This window comes from Tamandua tetradactyla, chromosome 2 (assembly GCF_023851605.1).
Source record: "Tamandua tetradactyla isolate mTamTet1 chromosome 2, mTamTet1.pri, whole genome shotgun sequence".
NCBI classification, from domain to species: Eukaryota; Metazoa; Chordata; class Mammalia; order Pilosa; family Myrmecophagidae; genus Tamandua; species Tamandua tetradactyla.
This window is the reverse complement of record NC_135328.1, coordinates 178662412-178690367: the sequence shown is the minus strand read 5'-3', so window position 1 is coordinate 178690367 and position 27956 is coordinate 178662412. Positions and strand designations below refer to the sequence as shown.

The window sequence follows — 27956 nt, the reverse complement described above, 5'->3', positions numbered from 1 at the left end:
ATTTCCATATGTGCTCTGTTGATTCATGGAAAATTTCAAATACAGGATTTTTTTTTTTAGTGGAGATAAAAGCCAATAATCATACTCACTTTTGCAACCTTCCCAGATTGTGAAACAGTCTCTTAACTAGTCTCTCTGCTTAAAACCCTTCAAACGCCTCCTTAGAATGTCATACAATGCTCTTTGTGACCCGGCCCATGTATATTCCTGCTGCCTCCTCTTTTCTACCACCCACTCTCCTCTGTGTTTCAATCACATCAAATTTCTATGGTTTTCAGAATGATCCATGCTCTCTCTTTGCCCATGCTATTCTCCCTAGTCTAGAGCACTTTCTGTCCCTTTCTTTGCCTTGCTAGGTCCTACGTCTCCTTCAAAACTCAGTTTAACTTTACTTTCTTAGGAAAGATTCATCACAATAAGAATTACAAAGTATTTATCTGCTTGTTTATGAAGTACTGTGGATATCCCCATGTTGAGAAGAGATACCCAACTAATGAATAGACTCTGGCAGGAATTAGTCTTCTTAAAGATCTCAACTTTCCTTGGGGCCAGAGAGATCCTGTCTCTATGGGACTAGGCCTTCATCTTCTCCTTCTACACATGTGGTACCTTAATAGTTTCCCCTGGCATGTGAGGTCTTGTTCAACCAAGGAAATGAGTGGGATTCTGAAAAAGTCACTGTATATCTAATGAAGAAGTAAGGTAAAAGGTTCAGTCTATTTCTGGAGCAGGAACTCCCATGATTCCTCTTCTGAACCCATCTTTTCACCTGTCTGTTTGCTTCCATGTAGAGTCCCAGGGTGCTCACTCGTGAACAGAGGCCTTCTTTCATGATGTGGACATAGCAGCGCAACTGTGACCTGGACAAATCTTCCCATCTGTCTCCTTGACAGGTATTCCAGCAGGCATCATAGGAGAGAAGTGTATTGGCTTCTTTTATAAAACTGTAAATGTCTTCAGAACAAAGACCCACAACAAGCGAGTGAATGACACAGAGATGACAGGATATATAAATGCAATCAAGTTTTAAAAGCGGGTACACCCACACCTCATTCTTTGGAACTCATCTATGCAGCAAAGACTCTCAGAAAATCCCACTAAAACCCAAAGACCAAGAAAAGTTAAAAGAGGTAATTTGCTTTCCTGTATGTCTGAAATATCTTATGGTTTAAAAACAATCTTAAAAAAGAGGTCCTCAGAGCAAGTTTGACCAATAATCACGTACCACTGGTGAAAAGAAAAAAGATACGCTTGTAAATCATGAAACAACACAAACATGTGTCCAGGTTTAGCACCAGACATGTTAGCTTTATGCTACCAGTCTCTTCCCCTTTCAGGGAGCTGTGCTAGGACAAAAGTACATAGGACTTGGAACCAGAGTACATGGGCTCCAGTTTTTCAGCTCTCACAACTCTTTGAAATCTTTAACTTTATGATAAGAAATGGGTTCAGAAAGACTGAGTAATGTGCCTAAAATCACAGAGCTAATAAGAGGAAGAGTTGGATTTCAAACCCAGATCTTGATTAAGTTTTGAAATCTTAATCATTATGCTATACTGCTTTCAGTTATTCAGTTGATAAATATCTTTTGGGACATCAGCTATGAGCCAAAGACTGGGCTAGGGGCTAGGGATATGAGAGCTAACAAAACAGACTTTACCCATATATTCTGGAATGAAGGTAGTCTGGTTGGTCTCTGGTTGGTCTCTCATTGTATACTCTTTCACCTTCTCTACCTTGACTGAAGCAACTGAGTTTAATAAGGGGCAATCTAGAGTCTGGAGAACAGAGTAACTGAGAAGAGGCAGGTAGAGTTCAAAGTCAAATGGACTATGAGGAACCCCAGCCAAACAAGAGCTGTGAACCATAAAGTGGGACTGGAGGTATGATTAGTTTATGCCTGAAGAGCATAGTGACAGGATCTGTTTGAGCAAGAAAGCTTACTGGAGTGCAGGGAGTGGGTCAACTGGCCTGTCTTGCTCTGTAGGTTAGATAAGAGTCTGCTACCTTGAGCCAGGCATTCTGGGCGGGGCTACCTAGCCACCCTCTACAGAGATGTTACCTTGCCCTTTTTACCACACCAACCTAAGAACTTACCTAGGGATTTTAGCTCCTTTTTCTTTGGATCCTCTTCTTTTTCTTCTTGTTCCTGTTGTGAAGAAGTTGAAGAGAACTGTTTTCTCACCAGGTATGGAATCAGTTCACTCCGGATGGAAGTGATTGAACTAGAAAGAAAAGTGGTCAAATATAAGAAACCAGATCATCTGGATTCTATTGGGATCAAAATCCCTGTGTAGTTAAGGAAAATCCAAATTCCTTTCCATTAAGCTACCTTGGGACAGGGCAAAAATAAAAAATGGCATGGATCTGGCAGTTCTGGAGAAGCAGAGGATCTAAGCTTTCTTTATTAGCTTCAAGCAGTACATAGAAGATCAATGTGCTGAATCTGAGAACTCTTCTCTTTGGTCTAAGCAGAAAGTAGTCTTTTTCAAAGTCCCACCTACATGGGTATGTGTACATGTGTTTGTATGTATGTATGTATTTTACCATGGTACCTTGACTCTTTGTTGGCAATAACTCATGAGAAGGCAGAATATTCTGGTGTTTTGAAGAAAACTGTGACTTTCTTTACTGCTAATGCTATGCAATTTAAAAAAAATTGATGGCAAGTGACTACAACATAATTTTCTAATGTCTGTTAAACAGTTTGATCATTTGAACCACATATTTCTTTGTTACACATCTTTAATTTTTATTCAACTGGAGTCAAAGATAGTCAGGGGTAAAACAGTGCTAAACCATGTGGAATAAAATATGTCGAAAGGAATTGCCAGCATTTCCTTTGCTTAGTTAGATTAGGAGTGGCAAACATTTTCCCAAGGTACCTCATGAAAACCAAACAGCTCGGCTGATGGTTTCTCTACTGATGGTTTCTCCACTGATGGGGCATCACAATCCAATGCTCTCTGATGATGTTCAAAAATGTGTGGGCAGCAAATGGCCTATACTCTTGGTCTATGTGCTGGTGAGCAGGGAATGATGCAGGGTGACCAGCCTTAGTAGGCAGCTCTCAGGTTTCAGAAATTGAAAGCAGGACTTTTAATGGTGTACTTATTCCCAGTGGACCTCTTATTCCAATTATTGCTCTCAGATACCTATATCATAATTGGAACAAGCCTGACTTTAGAGATTAGCGAAGAGGAGAAGAGTAATGGTGGGATACATATTATATATCCCATCATAGGATAATCTATTTGGAACAAGGAGATAAAACGTTCTTTGCAGAATATGCATTATCCAATTAAGAGACTTAGAAAGCAAACTGAAAAATACATGAAAATGCAATACAAAATGTGAAAAATGTAATTGGGGCAGAGAACTCAGAAAGGGCTCCTTGGTTTCAGATGTAGGTCCACTTAATTGAGTATAACCAACGCCTCTAAATTTTAAATTTTTAAAATAATATCTGATACATACAAAAGAACATGTATTAATTATGTATATGAGTCACACTGGCAAAAGTCATATCTGAGAACGAATTACTTAACTTGTGAACTAGAATATTACCAATACCATTGAAATGATAATGTATGCTCCACCTAGTCATTCCCTTGCCTCCCTCCAGAGGTAATCATCACTTGAATTTTATAATTTTCTATTAAAAAAAATAGTTCTAGCAGAGTTGCATATATCCACAAACAACATATTTATTTAATATTGCCTGCTTCAGTATTCTGCGATGTGCTTTTTCTTATCCGTGTTGTAGAATATAACTGAGGTTTGCTTTCTCTTCTGGATAATATTACATTGCATGACTACTCTCCCTTATATGCATACATTTTTCTTTGATGGGCATTAGCATTTTCCTAATCGTTTTTGCTGTAACAATGCTGCTAAGAACAGTTGGTAGATGAGTTCTGGTACATATGCGCAAGAATTGTAGGGTATATACCTAGGAGGAAAATTGCTGGTCATGAGTTATGGGCATGTTTCAAATTTAGTATCAAATTGCTTTTCAAAGGAGTTGTACTAATTTATAGTCTTTCTAGCAATGTATAAGAGTACCGATTGATCTATGCCCTCCCTAACTTGGCATTGGCGGACTTTTTTCATTTTATAAAATAGTATTTTATTATGGTTTTAATTTGTATTTTCGTGATTACAGTGATATTAGAAATCTTTTCATAGCTATGTTTATTCACTTCAAATTTTCTGCAAAATGTCTAATCAAATCTTTTGTTCAATTTTCTATTGGGAATGATCTGTAGGAATTATTTGTATATTCTGGATATTAATCCTTTGCCAGATACATGTGAGGCAAATATTTTCTATATGGTTTGTGGCTTAACTTAACTTGCCATACAGTGTCATTTGATGAATACTAAATCTTAAATTCTGAAGTGATATCATCAAGAGGGCAATAAAAAACATCCCTGCAATATTTCCCCTTAGAAACAGCTAAAAAAAAAGGATGGACCCAACTCTTTTGGAACTCTGGAGGATGATTGAGATGAACAACAAATCTCAATTAAGCTGAATTAAGGGGAAAAAAAAAAAAACACCAAAAAAGGTAGGAGCGGTGAGGCACACTTTATAGTCTGGACCCCTCCTCCATTTTTGGATCCATAAGGTTTAAAGAGACACACAGCAGTGGCACTTGGGCCCAGACACCTTGTGCCATAACTATTAACCACAGTTAGCCATGGCAGCTGCTCCCCATTCTGGCACAGAGACTCAAGGCCAAATAGATCTAGGTAGGGCACTAGTGGTTGGTGCATGCACATACAAAGCAGCCTCCCAAACCAGAATAACGTGGGGTCAAACTTTTTGCAAGCTGTACAACTCCCATTCCACACCCTAACTGCTGGTGCACCTAAATAATAAAACCAGATGTCTTTGAATATTGATCCCACCAGGCTCTCTGGGTTGGAATCCCCTAATGTGGAAGTTACTGGAAGTAGAAAAGTCACATGAAAAGGGCAAATGGAACTACTGTATAACAGTATGGACCAAGGGCTGAAAGCAGGAATGAAAGAGCAGCTCAGAGACGAGCTGAAAAAATCATAGCCAATGGGGAGGAATACTTGTATAAAACAAAACAACCCAAGACTCCCAAAGGAAGGAGAGAGGAAAGGAAATTCTCCCTTCCAGGAGAAACAGGTAATTATGCACAAATGAGGGCAATCTTGAACGTTACCACACACACCCAAGGTAAGAAACAGGTGCAGAGACCTGAGGAAAAAAAATGAACTGGGCTGCTCTAGAGCTTCAATATAAACTGGACCAAGTTTTGAAAAAGAGCCTTAACACACAGAAACCTACAATAAAAATTTAGGCAAGAGGGAGAAACCGACTTTCAGTTAGCAGATCAAAATAATCAAATGCTTACACATCAACAAAAGATCACAAGTCATACAAAGAAAGAGAAAGAGGTGACCCATTCAAGGTAAGAAATTAGAACAACAGAGAAATCACACACGTTGAAACAACTAATCAAAGACATTTAGTCAACTCTCCTACATCAGTTTGATGAGTTAAAGGAAAATACGAATATGGAACTAAAGGGTATCAAGAAGACGATGTGTGAACAAAAAGAAGAATCAGAAAGTTTAAAAAGGAACATCAAAGAACATTTGGGAATGAAAAAACACAGTGACGGAAATTAAAAATAAACTAGAGGCATTTAAAAGTAGATTTAACAGGCAGAAGAATCAGCAAACCAGAAGACAAGACAATCAAAACATACAGTCTAAAGAAGAGATAGAGAAAAAAAAGGAACCTGAGAGACAACATGAAATGTATCTACAAATGCATTATGTGAGTCCCAGAAGGAGAAAAAGAAAAAGGGGCAGAAAAAATATTTAAGGAAATGATGGCAGGAAATTCCCCAAATCTGATGAAAGACATGAATATACACGTTCAAGAAGTGAAACAAACTCCAAACAAGATAAACTCTAACACATCTACTATTCTAAAACATATTAAAATCAAATTGTCAAATGCTGAAGATAAAGAAAGAAATCTGAAAGCAGCAAGAGAAAAGTGATTCATCATATACAAGGGGTCCTTAATAAGACTAAGTGCTGATTTCTCAACAGAAACCATGAGGTAAGAAGGAAGTGGTATGGCATATTTAAGGAACTGAAAAAGAAAAACTGCCATCCAATAATTCTATATCTGGCAAACTGTTCTTCAAAAATGAGGGTGAATTTAAGACATTCATGGATAAACAAAAATTGAGAGAATTAATCATCAAGAGACCTGCCCTACAAGAAATGCTAACAGAAAAAAAAATAAAAATAAAAAAAATAAATGCTAACAGGAGTGCTTTAGGTTGAAAGGAAAGGACAGGATACAGTAGTTTGGAGCATAAAAAGAAGAAATAAAGATCTCTAGTAAAGGTAAATACATGGATAAAAGCAAAACCCAGTAATATGGTATCCTCAGTATGTAACTCTATGCTATTTCCTACAGGATTAAGAATACAATCGAGTAAAAAAAAATATTTCTATGTTATGGACACACAAAATACAAAGAAGTAATATGTGAGAAAAATAACATAAAGGGGAAACAGAGTGGTATAGGAGCACTTTACTGGTAACATTTTGAACAATCAGGTTATAGACTTAGGTTGTTAAATATAAAACCCAGAGTAACCATAAAGAAAGTACTTAAATTATATACAGAAAAAGAAACAAGAAAGGTATAAATCAGTCACATCACAAAAGATCAACATATGTAAAAGAAGGCTGCAATAAAGGAAAAGGACAAAAAGGATACAATGTATGGGAAACAGAGAGCAAAGTAGCTGAGGGTAGTCCTGTCTTATCAGTAGTTAATGTATTCAGCTCTACAAGCACAACACACAGACGGCAGAATGGATTAAAAAAGCATAAAATAACATTATGTTGTTTACAGGAAACTCACCTTAGACCTAAAGACACGAACAGATTGAAGATGAAAGGATGTATAAAAATGCTCTATGCAAATAGTAAACAAAAGAGAGTTGGTGCAGCTATATTAATATTGGACAAAATAGACTTTAAATAAAAAAAGTTACAGGAGACAAAAAAGGACAATTTTTATTAATAAAAAAGGGTCAATCCATCAAGATATAACAATCCTAACCTTAATGCAGCTATTCACAGTGCTCCAAAATAAATGACGCAAACAATGACAAAACTGGAGGGAGAACTATTACGTTACAGACATACTATGTCAATAGTTGGAGACTTCAGTATATCCCTTTCTTTTTTTTTTTTAAATTTATTTATTTATTAATTTAAAAAAATTAACAACAAACGAACTAAACCATTAACATATGATCATTCTGTTCTACATATATAATCAGTAGTTCACAATATCACCACATAGTTGCATATTCATCATTTCTTAGAACATTTTCATCAATTCAGAAAAAGAAATAAAAAGACAACAGAAAAAGAAATAAAATGAAAACAGAAAAAAAAAAGATTATACATACCATACCTCTTACTCCTCGCTTTCATTGATCACTAGCATTTCAAACGAAATTTATTTTAACATTTGTTCCCCCTATTGTTTATTTTTATTCCATATGTTCTACTCGTCTGTTGACAAGGTAGGTAAAAGGAGCATCAGACACAAGGTTTTCACAATCACACAGTCACATTGTGAAAGCTATATCATTATACAATCATCATCAAGAAACATGGCTACTGGAACATAGCTCTACATTTTCAGGCAGTTCCCTCCAGCCTCTCCATTACATCTTGAATAACAAGATGATATCTACTTAATGTGTAAGAATAACCTCCAGGATAACCTCTCGACTCTTGTTTGGAATCTCTCAGCCATTGACACTTTGTCTCATTTCACTCTTTCCCCTTTTGGTTGAGAAGGTTTTCTCAACCCCTTGATGCTGAGTCTCAGCTCATTCTAGGATTTCTGTTCCACATTGCCAGGAAGGCCCACACTCCTGGGAGTTATGTCTCACGTAGACAGGGGGTGAGTTTGCTTGTTGTGTTGGCTGGAGAGAGAGGCCACATCTGAGCAACAAAAGAGGCTCTCTTGGGGGTGACTCTTAGGCCTAATTTTAAGTAGGCTCGACCTATCCTTTGTGGGGTTAAGTTTCATATGAACAAACCCCAAGACTGGGGGCTCAGCCTATAGCTTTGGTTGTCCACAGTGCTTGTGAGAATATCAAGAATTCAACTTGGGGAGGTTGACTTTTCCTTCGTTCTCACCATTCCCCGAAGGGGACTTTGCAAATACTTTTCCACTCACTGATCAAATCACTCTGGGATTAATCGGGGCATCACTCTGGACAAACCAACAAAATCTCACATACTACTCAAGATTCCAAGTACTTGTGGTGTTCAATCAAGCTATCTACATAAGTTATATTGGGAAATGCACTAGTCAAAATATAAATTTTGTACCAAATACACATTTTTTGCTTTAGTCTCACACACAACGTGAAATTTTAAAATATTAATTACCATCTATTTTCAGCACCCTGCAATGACATTCCTTTGCTCTTCCTCATGCACAAACATTTTTAAAATTTAGTACATCACTTTCATCAATGACTTGAACATCTAGACAGAGGACAGAATTGGAAAATGTGAACAATACTATATGACTTAGAGCTAACATAGGTATACAGAACCTATGTACTCCTAAACAACAGAATACATGTTCTTCTCAAGTTACACAAAGATCACTATCTAGGATAGACCCAAGGTTAGGTCACAAAACAAGTTACAATAAATTTTAAAAGACTGTAGTTAACAAAAATCTTCTTCAACTGCAATGGATAGAAGCTAGAAATCAAGAACAGAGGGAGAACTGGAAAACCCAGAAATATGTGGAGGCTAAACAACATATTCCAAAACAATCAATGGGTCAAAAAAAAAAATAAGGGAAGTTAGAAAATATTATGAGATAAATGAAAATGAAAACACAAAATACCAAAACTTACGGAAGGCAGTGAAGGCAGTACTCAGAGGGAACTTTATACCTCTAAATGCTCACATTTAAAAAGAAGATCTTGAGTCAAACATCCAACCTCACATCTGGAGGAACTAGAAAACTAGTTCCCCAAGAACAAACTAACCCCAACCTGAGCAGAAAGAAGGAATAACAAAGTTTAGTCTGTAGATAAATAGAATAGAGAATAAAATAAATGAAAGAATCAACAAAACCAAAAGTTCATTCTCTGAAAAGATCAATAAAATTGACAAACCTTTAGCTAGACTGACAGAATAAAGGGGAAGAAACAATAACTAGAAGCAGAAATGAAAGCAGTGACATTACTGCCCACAGCAATAGAAAGGATTATAAAAGGAGACTATGAGAAATTACTGTATGCCAATAAATTAGATAACCTAGATGAAATGGACAAATTTCTAGAAACACACGACCCACACAGACTCTAGAAGAAATAGAAGCTCTCAGACACCAACTAAAGAGGGGGATCAGTAACCAATATACTCCCCAAAAAGAAGAGCTCAGGTCCAGAAGGCTTCACTGGTGTACTTTACCAAACATGCAGTGAAGAATACTGTTCAAACTCTTCAAAAATATCGAAGAGAAGGGATTTCCCAACCCATTCTATCAGGCTAGCATCACCCTAATATGAAAGGCAGATAAAGATATCACAAGAAAAGAATATTATTGACCAATATCCCTCATGAAAATTCATGTAAAAATATGCAACAAAACATTAGCAAACCAAATCTAACAGCACATTACAAGAATTATATACCAGGATCAAGTGGGACTTATTTCAGGTATGCAAAGGTGGTTCAGACAGAAGAAAAGATAAGGAAGAATGGAAAAAACTGAGTAGGGTCTCAGGGAACTGAATGAGTGCACAAATTGCGCAAAGATATACATCATAGGTGTCCTAGGAGGAGAAGAGAAGGGAAAAAGGGCAGAAAGAATAACTGAGGAAATAATGGTCCAAAATCTCCCAATTCTAATGAAAGATATATATGTATATGCCCAAGAAGTGCAACATACTGTAAATAGAATAAATCTGAATAGATCTACTCCAAGACACATACTAGTCAGACTGTAAATACCAAAGTGGACAAAAGACTTGAATAGACATTTTTCCAAAGAGGAAATACAAATGGCTAAAAAGCACATGAAAAGATACTCAACATCACTAGTTATTAGGGAAATGGAAATCAAAACCACGATGAGATATAATTATGCACGTACTAGAATAGCCACTATTAAACAAGCGGAAAACTACAAGTGTTGGAGAGAATGTGAAGAAATAAGAACACTTATTCACTGCTGGTGGGAATGTAAAATTCTACAGTTACTGTGGAAGACAGTTTGTCAGTTCCTGAGGAAATTAAGTATAAACCTGCCACATGACCCAGCAATCCTGCTACTAGGTATATACTAAGAAGAATTGAAAGTAGGGACATGAACAGACATTTGCACACCAATGTTCATAGCAGCACTGCTCATCATGTGCCTTCTTACTTCAGAGAGAAACCCTGAACTTCATTAGGCTTCTTGAACCAAGGTATCTTTCCCTGGATGCCTTGGATTGGACATTTCTACAGACTTGTTTTAATTGGGACATTTTCTTGGCCTTAGAACTGTAAACTAGCAACTTATTAAATTCCCCCTTTAAAAAGCCATTCTGTTCCTGGTATATTGCATTCTGGCAGCTAGCAAACTAGAACATATCTTTTTTTTTTTTTTCAAACTAGCATTTGCACTAAAATTTTTAAATTAATTAATTTTATTAATTTAAAAAAAAATAACAAACACAAACATTAACATATGATCATTCCGTTCTACATATATAATCAGTAATTCACAATATGATCACATAGTTGCATATTCATCATCATGATCATTTCTTAGAACATTTGCACTGATTCAAAAAAAGAAATAAAGACAACAGAAAAAAATTCATACATACCATACCTCTTATCCTTCCCTTTCATTGATCACTAGCATTTTAATCTAAATTTATTTTAACATTTATTTCCCCTATTAATTATTTTTATTCCATATGTTTTACTTGCCTGTTGATAAGGTAGGTAAAAGGAGCATCAGACACAAGGTTTTCACAATCACAGAGTCACATTGTGAAAGCTACATCATTATACAATCATCTTCAAGAAACATGGCTACTGGAACACAGCTCTACACTTTCAGGCAGTTCCCTCCAGCCTCTCCATTACATCTTGACTTACAAGGTGATAGCTGTTTAATGTGTAAGAATAACCTCCAGGATAACCTCTTGACTCCGTTTGGAATCTCTCAGCCATTGACACTTTATTTTGTCTCATTTTGCTCTTTCCCCTTCGGGAAGGTTTTCTCAGTCCCTTAATGCTGAGTCCCAGCTCATTCTAGGATTTTTGTCCCATGTTGCCAGGAAGTTCCACACCCCTGGGAGTCATTTCCTGTGTAGACAGGGGGAGGGTGATGAGGTTGCTTGTTGTGTTGGCTGGAGAGAGAGGCCACATCTGAGCAACAAAAGACGTTCTCTGGGGGCAACTCTTAGGCCTAATTCTCTTAGGTTAAGTAGGCTTAACCTATCCTTTGTGGGGTTAAGTTTCATATGAACAAACCCCAAGATTGGGGACTCAGCCTGTTGCTTTTGTTGTCCCTACTGCTTGTGAGAATATCACAAATTCTCCATTTGGGGATAGAACAGATTTTGGTACCAGAAGTGGGGTGCTGCTGCTGCGGTTTGCAAATACCAAACATGTTGAAATGGCTTTTTAAATGGATAAGGGGAAGAATGTGGAGGAGTTGTGAGGAGCTTGATAGAGAAGGCTTAGTATGTTTTGAAGAGAATCTTGGTAGAAATATGGACTCTAAAGATACCTCTGACCAGGCTCTAGACAGAAATGAGATGTGTGTCATTACAGACTGGAAGGAAGGTGATCCTTGTTTTAAAATGGTAGATAATCTGGCAAAGTTGACTAGTGGCTTTGGATGGAAGGCAGATATTAAAAGCCATGAACTTGGATATTTAGCAGAAAAGATTTCCAAATTAAATGTGGAAAGTGCAGCCTGGTTTCTCCTCGCAGCTTACAGTGAAATGTGACAGGAAAGAGATAAGCTGAAAACTGAACTCTTGAGTAGAAAGAAACCAGAAATTGATGTTCTGGACAATTCTGGGCTTCCTGGAAGTGAGACCCCAGACAACAGTGCCCCCACATGAGGACTGGCCAAATGTGAAACCAGTCAGCTATTTCAGAGAAAACAATGATTGGACATAGAGTTATCCAGGAAGGATTTGTGGAAACTCCTTATGTTTGATGGGCATGATCCAAGGTTATTACATAGAAAGCCAATGAGAGTGCTATGGGATCTGTATAAACACAGCTGCTGCCAGTCTGGACTGGGGGGTTCAAAGAAGGGACACATTGAAGGAAAAATAACTTCAGAAGCAAAAGCATGGAGGCTGAGATCTGAAGTCAAGAAGCCTTGGGCCAGGAGAGCAGACACACCCAAGCTTATGGAGAGGGTGAGTTTGCCCCAAAGCCAGAGGATGGGCCTTCCACTTGGTTGCAGTGGAAGAGTTATGCTGCCACAGGCCTTGGAGAGGGTGAAGCACATTCCTTGGGGTTTGGGGAGAGCCAGGCTGCCACTACATGGAGGGACTGAGCGTGTGCCCCGGAGATGGCAGAGAGCCCTGGTGCAGTCCTGATTCTTGGAAAGGGTGGAGCCAAGAAAAAGGTGTTCTCCCCAATATCCTCCAAGGTTGCCTTCGGAGAGAGGCAGGCCTCTGCGTAGGCCCTTGGAAAGGGTGGGACTGCCGCTTTCAGAAGCCCCAAGGATAAATGACTCTCAGACTTTAAAATATGATGGACTTTGCCCTGCAGGTTTTTGACGATACTTTATGGTCTGGTGACCCCCGCGTTATTCCTCCCTATGGAAATGCATATATGTATCCCATGACTGTTCCTCCTTTGTATGCTGGCAGCAGATAACTTGTGAGTTTTCAAAGGTCCAGAGACAGAGGAGAATTTTGCCTTAGGACAGACCATGCTTGTAATTAACTTTGAGATTTTGTACTGGTTTTAACCTTGTATTGTATTTGTAATGTTACTGAAATGGTTAAGGTTCTCTGATGTTGTTATGGAATGAATGTATTTTGCATATGGGGAAACATGTCTTTTTTAGGGTAGGGGGTAGAATGTGCTGGTTTGAAATGATGTATGTACCCTAGAAAAGCCATGTTTTAATCTAATCCCATTTTGTAAAGGCAGTCGTTTCTTCTAATCCCTATTCAGCATCGCATGCTTGAAACTGTAATTAGATCATTTCCCTGGAGATATGATTTAACCAAGAGTGGTTGTTAAGCTGGATTAGGGTCTTGATTAGTTTCTGAAGTCCTATAAAAGAGGAAACACTTTGGAGAATGAAAGAGATTCTGAGAGAGCAGAAGAGTCCACCAGCCAGTGACCTTTGGAGATGAAGAAGGAAAATGCTTCATGAAGGGAAGCCAGGAGAGCTAGCAGATGACGTTGTGTTTGTCACATGCCTTTCCAGATGAGAAAGAAGCCCTGACTAATGTTCACCATGTGCCTTCTCATTTGAGAGAGAAACTCTGAACTTCATCGGCCTTCTTGCACGAGGCTATCTTTCCCTGGATGCCTTAAATTGGGCAATTTTTATATACTTGTTTTAATTGGGACATTTTCTTGGCTTTAAAACTGTAAACTAGCAACTTATTAAATTCCCCTTTTAAAAAGTCATTCTGTTCCGGCAGCTAGCAAACTAGAACATGCTGTTAAAAATAGGGTGGTATAACACAACAAGCAAACTCACTGCCCTCCCCCTGTCTATGTGGGACATGACTCCAAGGGGTGTGGACCTTCCTGGCAACATGGGACAGAAATTCTAGAATGAGCTGAGACTCAGCATCAAGGAATTGAGAAAACCTTCTAGACCAAAAGGGGGAAGAGCAAAATGAGACAAAATAGTGTCAATGGCTGAGAGATTCCAAACAGAGTCGAGAGGTTATCCTGGAGGTTATTCTTACGCATTAAACAGATATCACCTTGTAAGTCAAGATGTAATGGAGAGGCTGGAGGGAACTGCCTGAAAGTGTAGATCTGTGTTCCAGTAGCCAAGTTTCTTGAAGACGATTGTATAATGATGTAGCTTTCACAATGTGACTCTGATTGTGAAAACCTTGTGTCTGATGCTCCTTTTAACTTCCTTGTCAATAGGCAAGTAAAACATACGGAATAAAAATAAATAATAGGGGAAATAAATGTTAAAATAAATTTAGATTAAAATGCTAATGATCAATGAAAGGGAGGGGTAAGGGGTATGGTATGTATGATTTTTTCTGTTATCTTTTTTTTTCTGAATTGATGCAAATGTTCTAAGAAATGATCATGATGATGAATATGCAACTATGTGATCATATTGTGAATTACTGATTATATATGTAGAACAGAATGATCATAAGTTAAGAATGTTTGCATTTGTTTGTTGTTATATTAAAAAATTTTTTTTAAATTAACTAATTAAAAAAAAATAGGGTGGTATGAGTGGGCCATGGTGGCTCAGCAGGCAAAATTCTTGCTTGCCGTGCCAGAGACCTGGGTTGATTCCCAGTGCCTGCCCATTAAAAAAAAAGTTTTCTCCCAGAAGACTGCGGCTTTCTGGGACTGGCTGATGGTGATCCTTGGTCCCTTAACTTGTCCCATGCAAGGCATATGGTGGCATCTCCTAGTCTCTCTCTTCTCTTCTAGGTTCCACTGATGTTCAGCTTCTGGCTGCTCCCTCTGTTTTTCTGTCTTTGACTCAACTTTATTCCACGTATAAAGAACTCTAGTAGTAGGATTAGGACCCATCTTGATTTAGGTGGGCCACATGTTAAGTGAAGTAAAGTATCCTCATCAAAAGATCCTACTTCAGTGGGTTCGCACCCACAGAAATCGATTAAGTTTAAGAACATGTTTTTCTGGGGTGCATATAGCTCCAAACGACCACAACTGGTATATCCAAAATCTGATCTTCTTCATTAATGTTTTTTTGATGTTTTATCTTGTTCCTCTGGATGAGCCTTCGTTTCCTATCTCTTTAAATGCCTTGTAATCTTCTGGTGCACCCTGTACATTTTAATATGTTAACTCTTGAATTTAATCCCTGAGCTGTTTGTTCTTGAGCCTTGGAGATGAAGCCTTAGAAGTCATCCAACTCAACGCTTATATTTTTATATTTGAATAAATGGTGGCATTCCATATTTCAATCTCATTATTTCTCTGCCACTCCATGCACCATTCCATACTTCTGCAATAAATTGACAGACATCATCTTGTTTATCCATTTGATCACCTGGTTCCAAGTAGCTCATGAGGCTTTCAAGTTTACACTCCCTGTTTAATCTTGCCTCAAACCTTCCAAGGAAGATAGTATCATAACAGGGTATATACACCTCCAAATCATCATACTTCACCCTTTGGACCCCATATAGACATATTCTTTCTACATACAAGGTACATTAATTCCACCACAAAAATCCCAAAAACTTTAAGTTATTTTAACAACAATGCTATGTTCAAAGTCTCATCAAAATTGGTTACAGGATATGTAGAACGGAATGATCAAAATAGGAATGTTTGCATTTGCTTTGTGTTTTTTGGTATTTAAAAAAAATTAAAAATTAAAAAAAATGGGTATAGGTGTTGTATTAGCTAGGGTTTTCTAGAGAAACAGGATCAGTAGAAAATATCTGTAAATATAAAATTTATAAAAGTGCCTGACTAGAGTGTGTTTATTGGTTTTCTTTCTCTTGGGAACAATGAAATTATCCAAAATTGAGAGTGTTGATGGACTGTGGACTTTGGACACTATAAATGATTCCTGCAGGTAGCTGAAGGATGCACTAACTGAGAAGTAGAGTGGCAAATGATGCTGTATATGTATGAATGAATGTTGTGCTGCTACAAAAAAGGAACAAAGTCGTGAGGCAAGTAACAATATGAATGAATTTGTAGGACATTCGGTGAGGTAAAATAAGCCAGAAACAAAATAACAACAATGGTACGGTCTCCTTTAGAAAATGTTTACAAGAAAACAGGGGCCTATATCATAAGCTTTTATAGCAGACATGTTTAACCTGGAGGGATTTCGAGAGGTTGTTGTGTGCATGTGTATTTATATATACATATACAGGCTGATATTTAGAGATAAGAACAAAGCCAATAAGGTTGGGGTTAGAATAATTCAGAACACAGGAGTAAGGAAGACAGTCTCTATATTTTAGAACCACACATACTCTTTGAGTCAAAGGAAAAAAGGTTTATTTGGTCTGGAACTGAAATTTTCTGTAGCACATAATCTAATTCAACCTATCTGTATAGCTCATTTGAACAACTGAAACATAGGGAGCCCAGAATAAGAAAGAGGTCCTTTAATCTTATATAGCTTAATATAATGCCTGTATACATCTTAGAGTATATTTTAAGCAGATAATCAAAAAGTATTGGCAAAGTTCCTTGAGGAATGGAAAAAAATAGGGAACTATTAAACTTTACCGTGAGGGAATCATCTGATACTGTGTCAAACTTTAGGGACAACCAAATCAATAGGCCATGCCCTTGATCTTGAAGGTTACTCTTGTGAAGCTTATATAGGTAGCGGAGAAGCTTAGCCTACTTATAGTTATGCCTAAGAGTTACTTTTAGAGGATCTCTTTTGTTGCTCAGATGTGGCCTCATTCTTTTTCTCTAAGCCCAACTCTGGAAGTGAAATCATTGCTCTTCCCCCACTACGTGGGACATGACATCCAGGGATGAAAGTTTCCCTGGTGGTGTGGGGGATGACTACCAGGGATGAATTTGGCCCTGGCACTGTGGGATCAACAATTCCATTCTGACCAAAAGGGGGAAAAGAAGTATAAAAAATAAAATATCAGTGGCAGAGAGAGAATTCAAATACAGTTGAGAGGCTACTCTGTTCTTATGCAAGCTTCAGTTAGACATTGTTACCTGTCATAACCTGCCAAACCCCAACTAGGACCATTTCAGCCAATCCTAAAGAACACCTAAGACAATACAGAAGATTCCACAAGGATTCCATGCACAAGAGTAACTTTACAGAAAGCTACAACCTTCAGATGGGTCCCTAGACCAGGTAAGTCCTGAAACTCAGAGGGCCCAGCCTCTCCAGAACATCAGATAGTTCCATTTCCCTATCCCATATTAGTGACAGATCCGACATGGAAAAGTTAGAATGGCCATAGCCCAAACACCCCTAAAGAGAGGGACAGAAAGATCAAAGGTGATGGTGGAGTTATAAAGAGAAGATAGGATTTAACAAATGATTATGATTACTGAATCATTAAAATGATATCTCTTTTAGACTCCAATGTCTTAGAGCAGCTAGAAGTAAAAACCTAAAATCATGGAATTGTAACCCATGTCAACCTCTGAAATATGTTCTACAACTAATTGTGGTGCCATGCTTTGAAATTTATTGTTTTGTATATATGCTGTTTTTCACAAAAAAGAAAGAAAAAAAGTCGATTGTGGTGATAAAAAATGTTTAAGCCTTCTAGCCTTCTATATTGTGGAGCACTAGAAGGAAAATTTGACAGGATCATATGGTAGCCCATGACAAACTCTGGGATCTGTCCTGCAATTACATGTTGAAGAATGCTTTGAAAACTTTTGCTTTTTTATTTCTTTGCTTTGTATATGTTATACTACACAATAAAAAAGTTAAAAAAAAGAATGTAAGGTGTGCTGGTTTGAAAGGATGTATGTACCCTAGAAAAGTCATGTTTTAATTCTAATCCCATTTTGTAAAGGCAACCGTTTCTTCCAATACCTATTCAGTACTGTATGCTTGAAACTTTAATTATATTATCTCCCTGGAGATGTGACTCAATCAAGAGCGGTTGTTAAACAGAATTAGGTGGAGATGTGCCTCCACTCATTCTAGGTGGGTCATGATAACTTTACTGGAATCCTATAAAAGAGGAAATCTTGGAGAAATTAGGAGATTCTGAGAGAGCAGAGAATGACATAGTCACAAGAAGGAGAGAGTCCACTAGCCAGCACCCTTTGGATATGAAGAAGGAAAACATCTTCCGGGGAGCTTCATGAAACAGGAAGCCAGGAGAGAAAACTAGCAAATGATCCCGTGTTTGCCACATGCCTTTCCACTTGAGAGAGAAACCCTGAACTCCATTGGCCTTCTTGAACCAAGCTGTCTTTCCCTGGATGCCTTAGATTGGGCATTTCTATAGACTTGCTTTAATTGGGACATTTCTACAGCCTAAAAACTGTTAACATGTAACTTATTAAATTCCCCCTTTCAAAAGCCTTCCATTTCTGTTATATTGCATTCTGAGCTAGCTAACTAGAACATAAGGGTATAAGGGAGCCCTCGTCTCTCTAAGAAATAATATGGGATTAAAAATTACAGAATAAAAAGTCATATTTTGCATCCTTAAAAAAAAATGTGTCTCACATAACTGGGGAATGTAGAGTCCAAGGTCTGTAGGGCAGGCCTCAAGCTGGCAGCTCTGACAAAGGTCCTCAATGAACTCTCAGGAGAGGCTTATCTACTCTGAGTCCTTCTTAAAAGCCTTCTGGTGATTAGATTAAGTATCACTCATTGCTGATGCCACTAACCGGTCATGATTTAAGTCCATGAAATGTCTTCATAGCAACAGACAGGCCAATGCTTGTCCAACCAGACAACTTGGCAATACCATCTGGCCAAGTTGACACATGACCGTAAGCATGACAGGTATGGTCTGCCTGGGGCACAATTCCCCTCTATCTATGGACCCATGAAATCTAAAAAACAAGTTATCTCCTTCCAATATACAAGGGAGAACAGGAATAGGATAGACATTTCCATTCTTATAGGGAAAAACTGGAAGGAAAACTGGGGTCAAGGTTCCCAAGCAATTCCAAAATTCAGCAAGGCAAACTGCATTAGATCTCAAGAATTGAGAGTCATCTATAGATCAATATTTTGTCCTTTGGGCTTGATAGAGTGGGAGTCGCATCCCTTCTAAGTGTTTGTGCAATGCCCATGCTCTCCCTGAACACTGAGGTGAAGGCTCCACCCCCTCCAAGCATCAGCATGGTGTTTGGGCTCTCTGCAAACTGCAGGGTATAGGGCCATCCTCTCTAAGCATTGGGGTGGCAGTCAGACTCTCTGTGAATGCCAGGGTATAGGCCCCACCATTTTTCAGCATTGTGGTGGCAACAATTTTTCTGAACAATGGGGCGGAAAGTCTACCCCCTTCAAGCACAGGGACAGACCTGCCTTTTCCACATATCATGGGTGGGCTTACTTTTTGACCTGAGGAGATCTCTTTGGTCCAGACCTCGTCTTCCATGGTTATGCTCTTCAAGTCATTCTTCCTTCAAATTCTTTGTTCTGTCCTCCACCTTTTTTTTTTTCTTTCTGTCCCTTTTAGTCCAGGCTGGCAGTAGTCCTATTCATACAAATTTCACAAACAACTTAGAACTTTGTGACTATTTCAATGGTGTCCAATCCATCACACAGAAGGACTTTCCACAGATCCTGCGTAACTACATTTCCAATCCTGCCTTCCATAGAAACTGTGACTGATTCCATGTTTAGTTAAACCCTTACATGGAAGCCCAGTTCTAGATAGGCTCAGATTTTCCAAACTATCAACTTCTGGTTTCTTTGTGCCCACAAGTTAAGTTCTCAGCTTATCTCTTTCCTCTCTCATTTCACTATAAGTTGCAGGGAGAAATCAGGCTGTACCCACTTAACTTAGAAATCTCCTTAGCTAAATATCCAAGTTTATCACTAACAAATTCTGCCTTCCTTCTGACATTAGAACTCAATTTCACCAAATCCTCTACCACTTTAAAGCAAAGATTCGGTGAGTGCCCATACCAAAAAACAAAAACAACAACAAACCAAAAAACAAAACAAATAAATAAAAAACAGGGAAAACCTTCCCTCCAGTTTCCAATAACACATTCTGTAAACCTATAATGTTCCAAAATAAAAAGAAAAAAGATCCTAATTTAATGTATGCTTAAGATTTTTGTGCTTTAAGAATTTATTCCTGCTAAGAAGCCATAAGAACATTTTCCTATATTTTCTTCTAAAATGTTTTTCTTATTTAAGTTTCTAACGCATCCGGAATTTTTACATAAGGTATTAAATCTAATTATTTTGTCTTTTTCTACATGGATAACTGTCTTGGCACCATTTATTGGAAAGTTCCTCTTGATGTCATTGATCTGCTATGTTTAAAAGCTTCCTTACGTACTTGGGTCTATTTCTGGGCATCTCCGTACTATTCTAATGCTCAATCTATTTCTTCTCTGAGAGTAGTATTTTAATTACTATAATTTAAAAATAGGTCTTCTTCTTTGTAAGGAAAGTACTGTCACCCTATGCTGCTTTAGGAGACTTGACTATTTTACAGGCACTGCTTTTCAAAAAAGCAATTAGTTCATCTGATTCCTCAAAAAAAAACCTCAGTGGGATTTTGATTGTATCTATAAATTAATTTGGTAAGAATAGCATCTTTATAATATTGAATTTTATTATTCATGTATAGAATCATTTCTCCATTATGCTTTTTTCAATGTCTTTGAAAAAGACTTAAAATTTTTTCTCCATAAAACCCTTGTGTATTAGCTAGGGTTCTCCAGAGAAACAGAGTTAGCAGGAGATATTTATAAATATAAAATTTATAAAAATGTCTCACATAACCATGGGGATGTAGAGTCCAAGGTCTGTAGTGCAGGCTGTGATGGTAGCTCCAATGAAGGTCCTCAACAAACTTTCAAGAGAGGATGGCTGGGCAACTGTGGGGATGTAAGAATCTAGGATCTATAGGGTAGGCCATAAGCTGGCAGATCCAATGAAGGTCCTCAACAAACTCTCAGGAGAGGCTGGCTAGGCAAGTGTGGGGACATAAGAATCCAACATCTATAGGGCAGGCCAGGAGCTGGCAGCTCCAGTGAAGGTCCTCAATGAACTCTCAAGAGAGGCTGGCTGGCTGAAGCAGGAAGAGTGACTGCCTCTTTTGAACACTCCCTAGAAGCCTTCCAGTGATTAGATTAAGCATCATTCATTGCAGAAGATTGCCTTATTGGCAATCAGCTGTGGATGCAACCAACGTGGTCATGATTTAAGTCTATGAAATGTCCAACCAGACAACGGGGCACCACCACCTGGCCAAGTTGACACACGAACCTGACCATGACACCATGCATATTTTCTGTTAGATTAATTCTAAATATCTTACATTTTTTGTTGATATTGTAAATGGTGCCTTTAAAATAATTATTTTCTTCTTGCTGCCGGTTTACAGAAATTCAGTTTACCCTGTGTTTTTTTTTTTTAAACTCTGTATTTTGATGTTATGGCTAACAGCCTTGTAAAAACAACCTTATTAATTCTAATAATTCATCTGTAGATCCTAATAAGTTCAACTATGAAAACAAGAATTTAAGTTCTTCCCTTCCAATCTATAGACTTTTTTAAAAAAATTATTTTTCATTAGCTTACTGCATTGGTCAAGACCTCCAACACACTGCTGAATATAAGCACTGATAGCAGGCATCCTTACTTGTTCCTGATTTCAAAGGGAATTCTTCTAATGTTTTATCATTTAGAATGATGACTGTATAGGTTTTTGTAGACGCCCTTTATCAGGTTAACAAAGCTCTTTTTTATTTGTAACTTACTTAAAGCTTTTATTAATAAATGGATACTGTACTGGTTTGTGACTGTTGTGTACCCCAGAAAAGTCATGCTCTTTCCATCCTAATCCATACTTGTGGGGGCAGACCGATTGTTTGGGTGGGTCTTTTTGATTAAGTTGTTTCCATGAAGATGTAAGACACTCAATTGTGGGTGGGACATTTGATTAGGTGGTTTCCATGGAGATATGTCTCCATTCATTCAAGATAGGTCTTAATCTGCTTACTGGAGTCCTTTAAGAGGGAACCATTTTAGAAAAAGCTCAGAGCCAACACAAATGGAGACATCTGGAGAGCAGAAAAAAAAAGCCCGTGAGGAAGCTGTTTGAAACCAGAAACCAAAGAATCAGCAAACACCAGCCATGTGCCTTCCCAGCTGACAGAGATGTTCCGGATACCACGGGCCTTTCTTTCTCTGAATGCCTTAGTTTGGACATTTTTATGGCTTAAAACGCATTTCTGGTAAATTGCATTCTGGCAGCATTAGCAAACTAAAAAAGATTCTGAATTTTATTAAAACGATTTTTTTCATCTATGGAGATCATCATTACTTCTTTCCTTTACTCTGACATGGTGATGAATTATATATTTTCATTTTCTAATGTTAACAGCTGTGTTATGAAGACTGTACACATGATTTCTGTTTTGCACTCACTCATTCACAATAGTGGAAATGTGGGTGATTATTTCTTTATGCTTTGTTACATTTTCAAAATTTTATAATTTTTAGATCATTCTTAAGTTTTCTGTCTCATGTTTTCTCATCTTCTGTGGTACCACTCTGCAGGTCTGATTCAGACCCTCTGCAAATTTAAAATTCATTCTTAATTACTAAGTAGTTCCCATACAGATTTCATCCTCCTCCCTACTTTAAAAGACTGGACTTCATTACAACAGCTGTACCTTATTTACCAATGGCTATCATAGAAGTCCCTCAATAAAGTTAATTTCAATCTACTTTCATATAATTGGACCAATCTAAGCCAGCTCTTACAAAAGATCAGAACAAAGATAAATGTGGAAAAAGATGGAAAAGAAATGTAACAAAATAAAGTATCAATGGCTAGGAGAGTTCAAACAGAGTTCAAGAGGCTATTCTGAAGGTTACTCTTATGCAAGCTTCAGCTAGATATTGCTAATTGCCATGGTTTACCATACCCCAACTAACATCATTCCTGCTAGCCCTAAAGAACACCTAGGGCTCTAACTGAGACCCTATAAAAGTTCCATGTTCTAAGCTTACTTTCTTGAAACCTATAATCTCCAGAGGGTTCCAAGGCTAGGTAAATTCTGAAACCCATAGGGGTCAGCCTCTCTAAGAATATCAACTAATTCCATTCTCTTGTTTTACATTATTGACACCTCTTTTCAACATGAGAAAGAATGTGCATAGCCCAAACACCCCTATAGATGGGGAGTAGGATCAAAGGAGAAGGACAAGTCATAACAGAGAAAATAGGATTCAATGAACGAGTATGACTGCTGAATCACTATACTGATATTTCTTTTAGCTTCCAGTGTTTTGGAGTGGTTAGAAGGAAAAATCTGAAAACGGAGAATGGTAACCCATTCAAACTTAGAAGTCTGTTCTGTAACTATTTGTTAAATGTACTTTGAAAATTATTGCTTCTTTTTTCTGTATATATGTACTATTTCACAATAGAAATAAAAAAAATCAATGTGTAGAACTATTGGAAGGCAAAAAAATGCTTGTACTGTTTTACATCACTCAGACACAAGCAGTAAGCCACTTTGGCCAAGAGTTTTGGAATTCTCCTTCATTTGGCCTTCTTGGGTCACAGGAAGACTGACGCTTCCTGGTGGGTACTGGAACAGGATGTTGGGCCAAACTAAGTGACCAGGAATCTGTAAAAAGCAAAGAAGGAGGCTTTTCCTTTGTGCATTGAGTATGTTTTGATTTACACTTAGTAAAGGAAATGAAAGCACAGAGTGGAAGATTAGCATATGATTTTCAGTTTTCTCTCCCATACTACATTCTTACTGGAATTTTAAATCACTCATTAATTTATTTAGCATTTATCAAGTCTTTATTACATGTGAATCACTGTGCTAGGCCTTAGAAATACACTGTTTCTGACTTGAAGGAATTTATAATTTAGTGGAGAGTAGCCTGGTATAGGTTTAAGGAAAGAGGTAGAAGGAGAGAGGGCTGAAATGGCAAGCAAGGGAGCCTGATTGCAGAAGCCTTCTGTGGCAATCTATAGAGTCTGGACTGAGAAACCAGTAGTAGTGTTTAAGCAGGAAAGTGAGAAGATCAGTTTTATTTCTTAGTAGGATAACTCTGGCAGCAATATGGAAGAGGCCTGTAATAAAAGCAGAATGAGGATAGGGAGACCAGTTATAAGACTCTGAGAGATGAGATAATGAGGTCTGAGAGAGGGGTTAATGTTTAAGCAGCCCTTTAAATCTGACTGCTGCTGCACACTTCCTACTTCTACTCCCTCCAGTCAATTAAAGGAGGTCAGCATGCTGATATAGGACCACACATGTGGGGTACAGATAGGAAGGCAAAACAGAGGTTGAAGCCAAGGAGAGTAAGCAAATTATGAACACTGGGACTGCGCAGTTCATGATTTTGTCACTTTATAGGACCAAGTCAAACATCTTTAAAAAATTCTATGTAAACTGGGAGCTCTTGTATTGAATTTCAATGTGATTTTTCTCCTGATCCTTTGATGGAGATTAAAAATTTCCATATGAATCAAAGAATGAAACAAAGGTTACTCTTAGCTCTTTTCTTCCCCTTTTAAAGTTCCAAATCAGTGTGGATTGCAAACATTCCATGGCCCCTGTGGGGAAAAACAAGTCAGTTTCTTTTGAAGAAGTGACAAAGCATGGACAGCTGGGGGATTTCATGGCCATGATATTTACATTATGGGCCAAACAGAACCATCATTTCAAGAGGGAGGCAAACAAGCCTTGGCACACAGCCTGATCAGGCAGAGCCCTTCAAGATCAGACAGTGATCTGAAGCAAGGACATGAAGTAGTCCTGCCAGGCCCCACCTAACTCTGCTGGTGCTCAGCATTAGGTTGATTCCTACAGAGCAGTAGTTTAGAAACAAATGGAAGATACAATTATTCTTCCTACTTTCTAGTCAAAGCAGAGGCAGCTCAAAGCTGTGCTAAGAATGTAGGTCTCACAGGGGGCCACTGTTAACTGTTGTGAACATTACAATCTTAGGCTACCAGCTGGATTCAGTGCCCTGGGCCCAGCCAACCTCACTTTCTTTTAAATATATGCTTCCCAGAAACACCTGCCTCATCTCATGAAATTATAAAATCCTCTCAAGAGCACAAAGAAAAGCAAAAGATTTAACCACTAGTTGTAAAAACAAGCCCCCCTCCCTGGACCAAATTAAAAAAAAGACAAAATAATTGCTAAGAATAGGATAAATATTAATATTCTTAATGGATAAATAGCTATAAATGATAAAAACCTATGAGGTATTTTCAAAAATAAAAATCACAAGATGCAATTTTCTTCCCAACTAATATTAAAAAAAATTCTCATTATTGGTAAAGGTGCTTTGAGATTCTCATACAATAAGGATAGGAATGAAAATCAGTAAAATCATTTCTGGAGAGTAATTGGCAATAAATAACAAGCGCCTTAAAGATGTTCATATTATTTCATTCTGTAATTCCATTTCTTTAAATTTATCCTAAGGAAAACGCATTATGTGTAATATCTGCTGAATAAATGAATGAGATAATTAGATTACTTGAAAGGATCTTTGAAAAAAGGTATCCCTCACAGTGTATTTATAAAAATAGAGAACAACCAGATATACAACTTCATAATTATAAAATAGAATTATAAAGGCAAAACTCTGATTATAAAGCATCTTTAATAAAAAAGAAAATACTCATGAAATAATAGTGAATGAAGACACGGAATGTTATTTTTACAGTGTGATCTCAAGGACATATACAAAAATAAAACATTGGAAATAAATGCACTAAAATGTTCATAATAGTTATCTCACAGAATTATGGATATTTTGTTCTGTATATATTTTTGAATTTTCCAAAATTCACAGACATTGACCATCCTTTATGCCTTCTTCCCTTACCTTTGGGAGCATCACTTTCCCAATCTACTCCTTTTTCTGATACCTTCCCCTGTTTACTCCTAAAATACTCGGTGTTTTTCAGGATTTTTCTTTCTGTTTATGATTTTTCTCATATTAGTCATCACCCCAAGAGGCCATCCACTTGGTGGCTTCCACGCTGCTGATTCTCAAATCTAGACCCATAGTCAAGATCTCTCTTCCACTTTTAGTCTCACACTTTCAATTGCCTGATGCTCTTCTATTTAGATGATGCACAGGCAGCTCAAATTCTATTCTAAAACTGAACTTATCACTCTTTTCCCCCTCACTCTAATCCATCTTGCTTAGTGATATGAAGATGCATTTAGTGGCCCAAGCTGAAACCTGATAGTCTTCTCTGACTCATTCTCATATAGCTTTTAAAATCAACAGAGTTGAAATCTGCTCCATACCTGTTTTCAAAGCCCATGGCTCTTTCCATTATACCACATTTACTATTATCCTGTGCTTAGTTGAAACACAGGCCTTTACACAGAACTTATAATTTTCTGCTTACTGTTTCCCAATAAACATATAGTCAGTGCTAAGTATTTATACGAATAAATGAATAACTGAATGAATAAATGAGTGTCATCTCTTAAGGTTGGACAGCTTTTCTGGACTTGGCTGTAGAAAGTAGAACTTTCTTGATTTGGAAATGTAATAAATTCCAAATATGTTTCTCTAGCATTAAAGATCTAACATTTGAAAAATACACATTAGTTCTGTTTAAACTTGAAATTTTTACCTTAAGTGATCAAGGTCTCTTTGTAGCCATAAAGCTTCAATGGAGAGCCTAAAAATAATGCTCATGGCAAAGGGAAAATTTTTGCATTCTGATTTTTCTGTCTTGGTAAGCAAATAAAGGAGAGTTAAAATCCCCTCTATATATTCCACCTCAAATCAGCCTTTCATTATTTTAGGAAAGAGATAGAACAGAAAACTTATTTTTACAGAGCCTGAAACTCACATCTGCAAAGCAAGGGACTAAAGGCTTTGGTTTTCTTGCTTCTTCTCTCAACAGAGCTCTAATTGTGAAAGGAAAGGCGATTCATGAGTTATCACTGATGTCTTATTCTCAACTCTTTTTTTTTGCCTTCAAAGAAAAGAGATACAATTTGAAATAGTGAACAGAAAATTATTTTAGATTAAAAGGTGCTGACTTAAAAGGCAGCAATTTGGTATACAGTATTCTGTGATACCCTTTTTACCTTCTTGGCAAAATACTGAAAACATCTCCAAAACAAAATGGTATACAGTATTCTGTAATACCCTTTTTACCTTCTTGGCAAAATACTGAAAACATCTCCAAAACAAATTTCAGTGTTGGTGCATATGGCTTGAGAAAAAAAAACATGTTTAGATTCCACTGGCTGGAGAGAAGGCTTGGGCTTAGGTCAATTCAATAGGTATTTTCTTCATAAATGTGCCAGCATTAGAGATATAACAGTGAAACAAAACAGACAAATCCACATTTCCATGAAATTTACAGTTTGCCTGTCTTGATGTTGATTTTTTTCCTTTTTTTTTTTGCCCTTAAGTTCAAAAGAGTAGAAAATACAGAAATGTTAATATGACTTAAGAATATATGTAATAACTGAAGACTATACAAGATCAGAAAATGCAATGATTAATTATGCTGATAGAGATAAACATAGATTATGTTAGCACAGAGCAAGGGTAACTAATATAAGCGAAGGTGAAAGAAAAAAAAATTAGAGAAAGCTTCCTTTAGGAGTAACACCTGGCCAAGTTTTTTTTTTTTATTAATTTAAAAAATTTTTTTAAAATATGACAAGAAAGAAACACAAACGTTCTTAACATATGATCATTCCGTTCTACACATATAATCAGTAATTCACAATATCATCACAAAGTTGCATATTCATCATCATGATCACTTCTAAGAACATTTACATCTGGCCAAGTTTTAATGGATATGTAGGAATTGCCAGAGAAAGAAGACAGATGGGAAGGATAACAATTAGTCATTATACTCATAGGGAAAATGTTTTTAAATTCTCACCAAACTAAACACAATTTCTCCTTTGGTTTTAGAAGCTTCTGGTACCATATGATGCTCCTTCCTGGGAGTGCTTTAATTATAAATATTACTCCAGTTTTTAAGTCTTCTTTAAAAA

The 27956-nt window shown here is 37.3% G+C and overlaps 1 protein-coding gene and 1 long non-coding RNA gene across 2 annotated transcripts in view; one reads left to right on the top strand and one right to left on the bottom strand.

Moving 5' to 3' along the window:
* EIF2B3 (eukaryotic translation initiation factor 2B subunit gamma) overlaps positions 1-27956 on the bottom strand; it is a 210471-nt gene that overhangs the window by 26334 nt on the left and 156181 nt on the right. The window contains exons 7-8 of the mRNA XM_077149870.1: positions 2098-2225; positions 770-954 (exon numbers count right to left, since the gene is read on the bottom strand). Coding sequence (XP_077005985.1) covers positions 770-954; positions 2098-2225 — 313 coding nt within the window. The remainder of the gene's footprint in view (positions 1-769; positions 955-2097; positions 2226-27956) is intronic.
* The window catches only part of LOC143674331 (uncharacterized), a 74926-nt gene continuing 47151 nt past the window's right edge, over positions 182-27956 (top strand). The window contains exons 1-2 of the long non-coding RNA XR_013170998.1: positions 182-702; positions 792-1130. This is a non-coding gene — a long non-coding RNA (uncharacterized LOC143674331). The remainder of the gene's footprint in view (positions 703-791; positions 1131-27956) is intronic.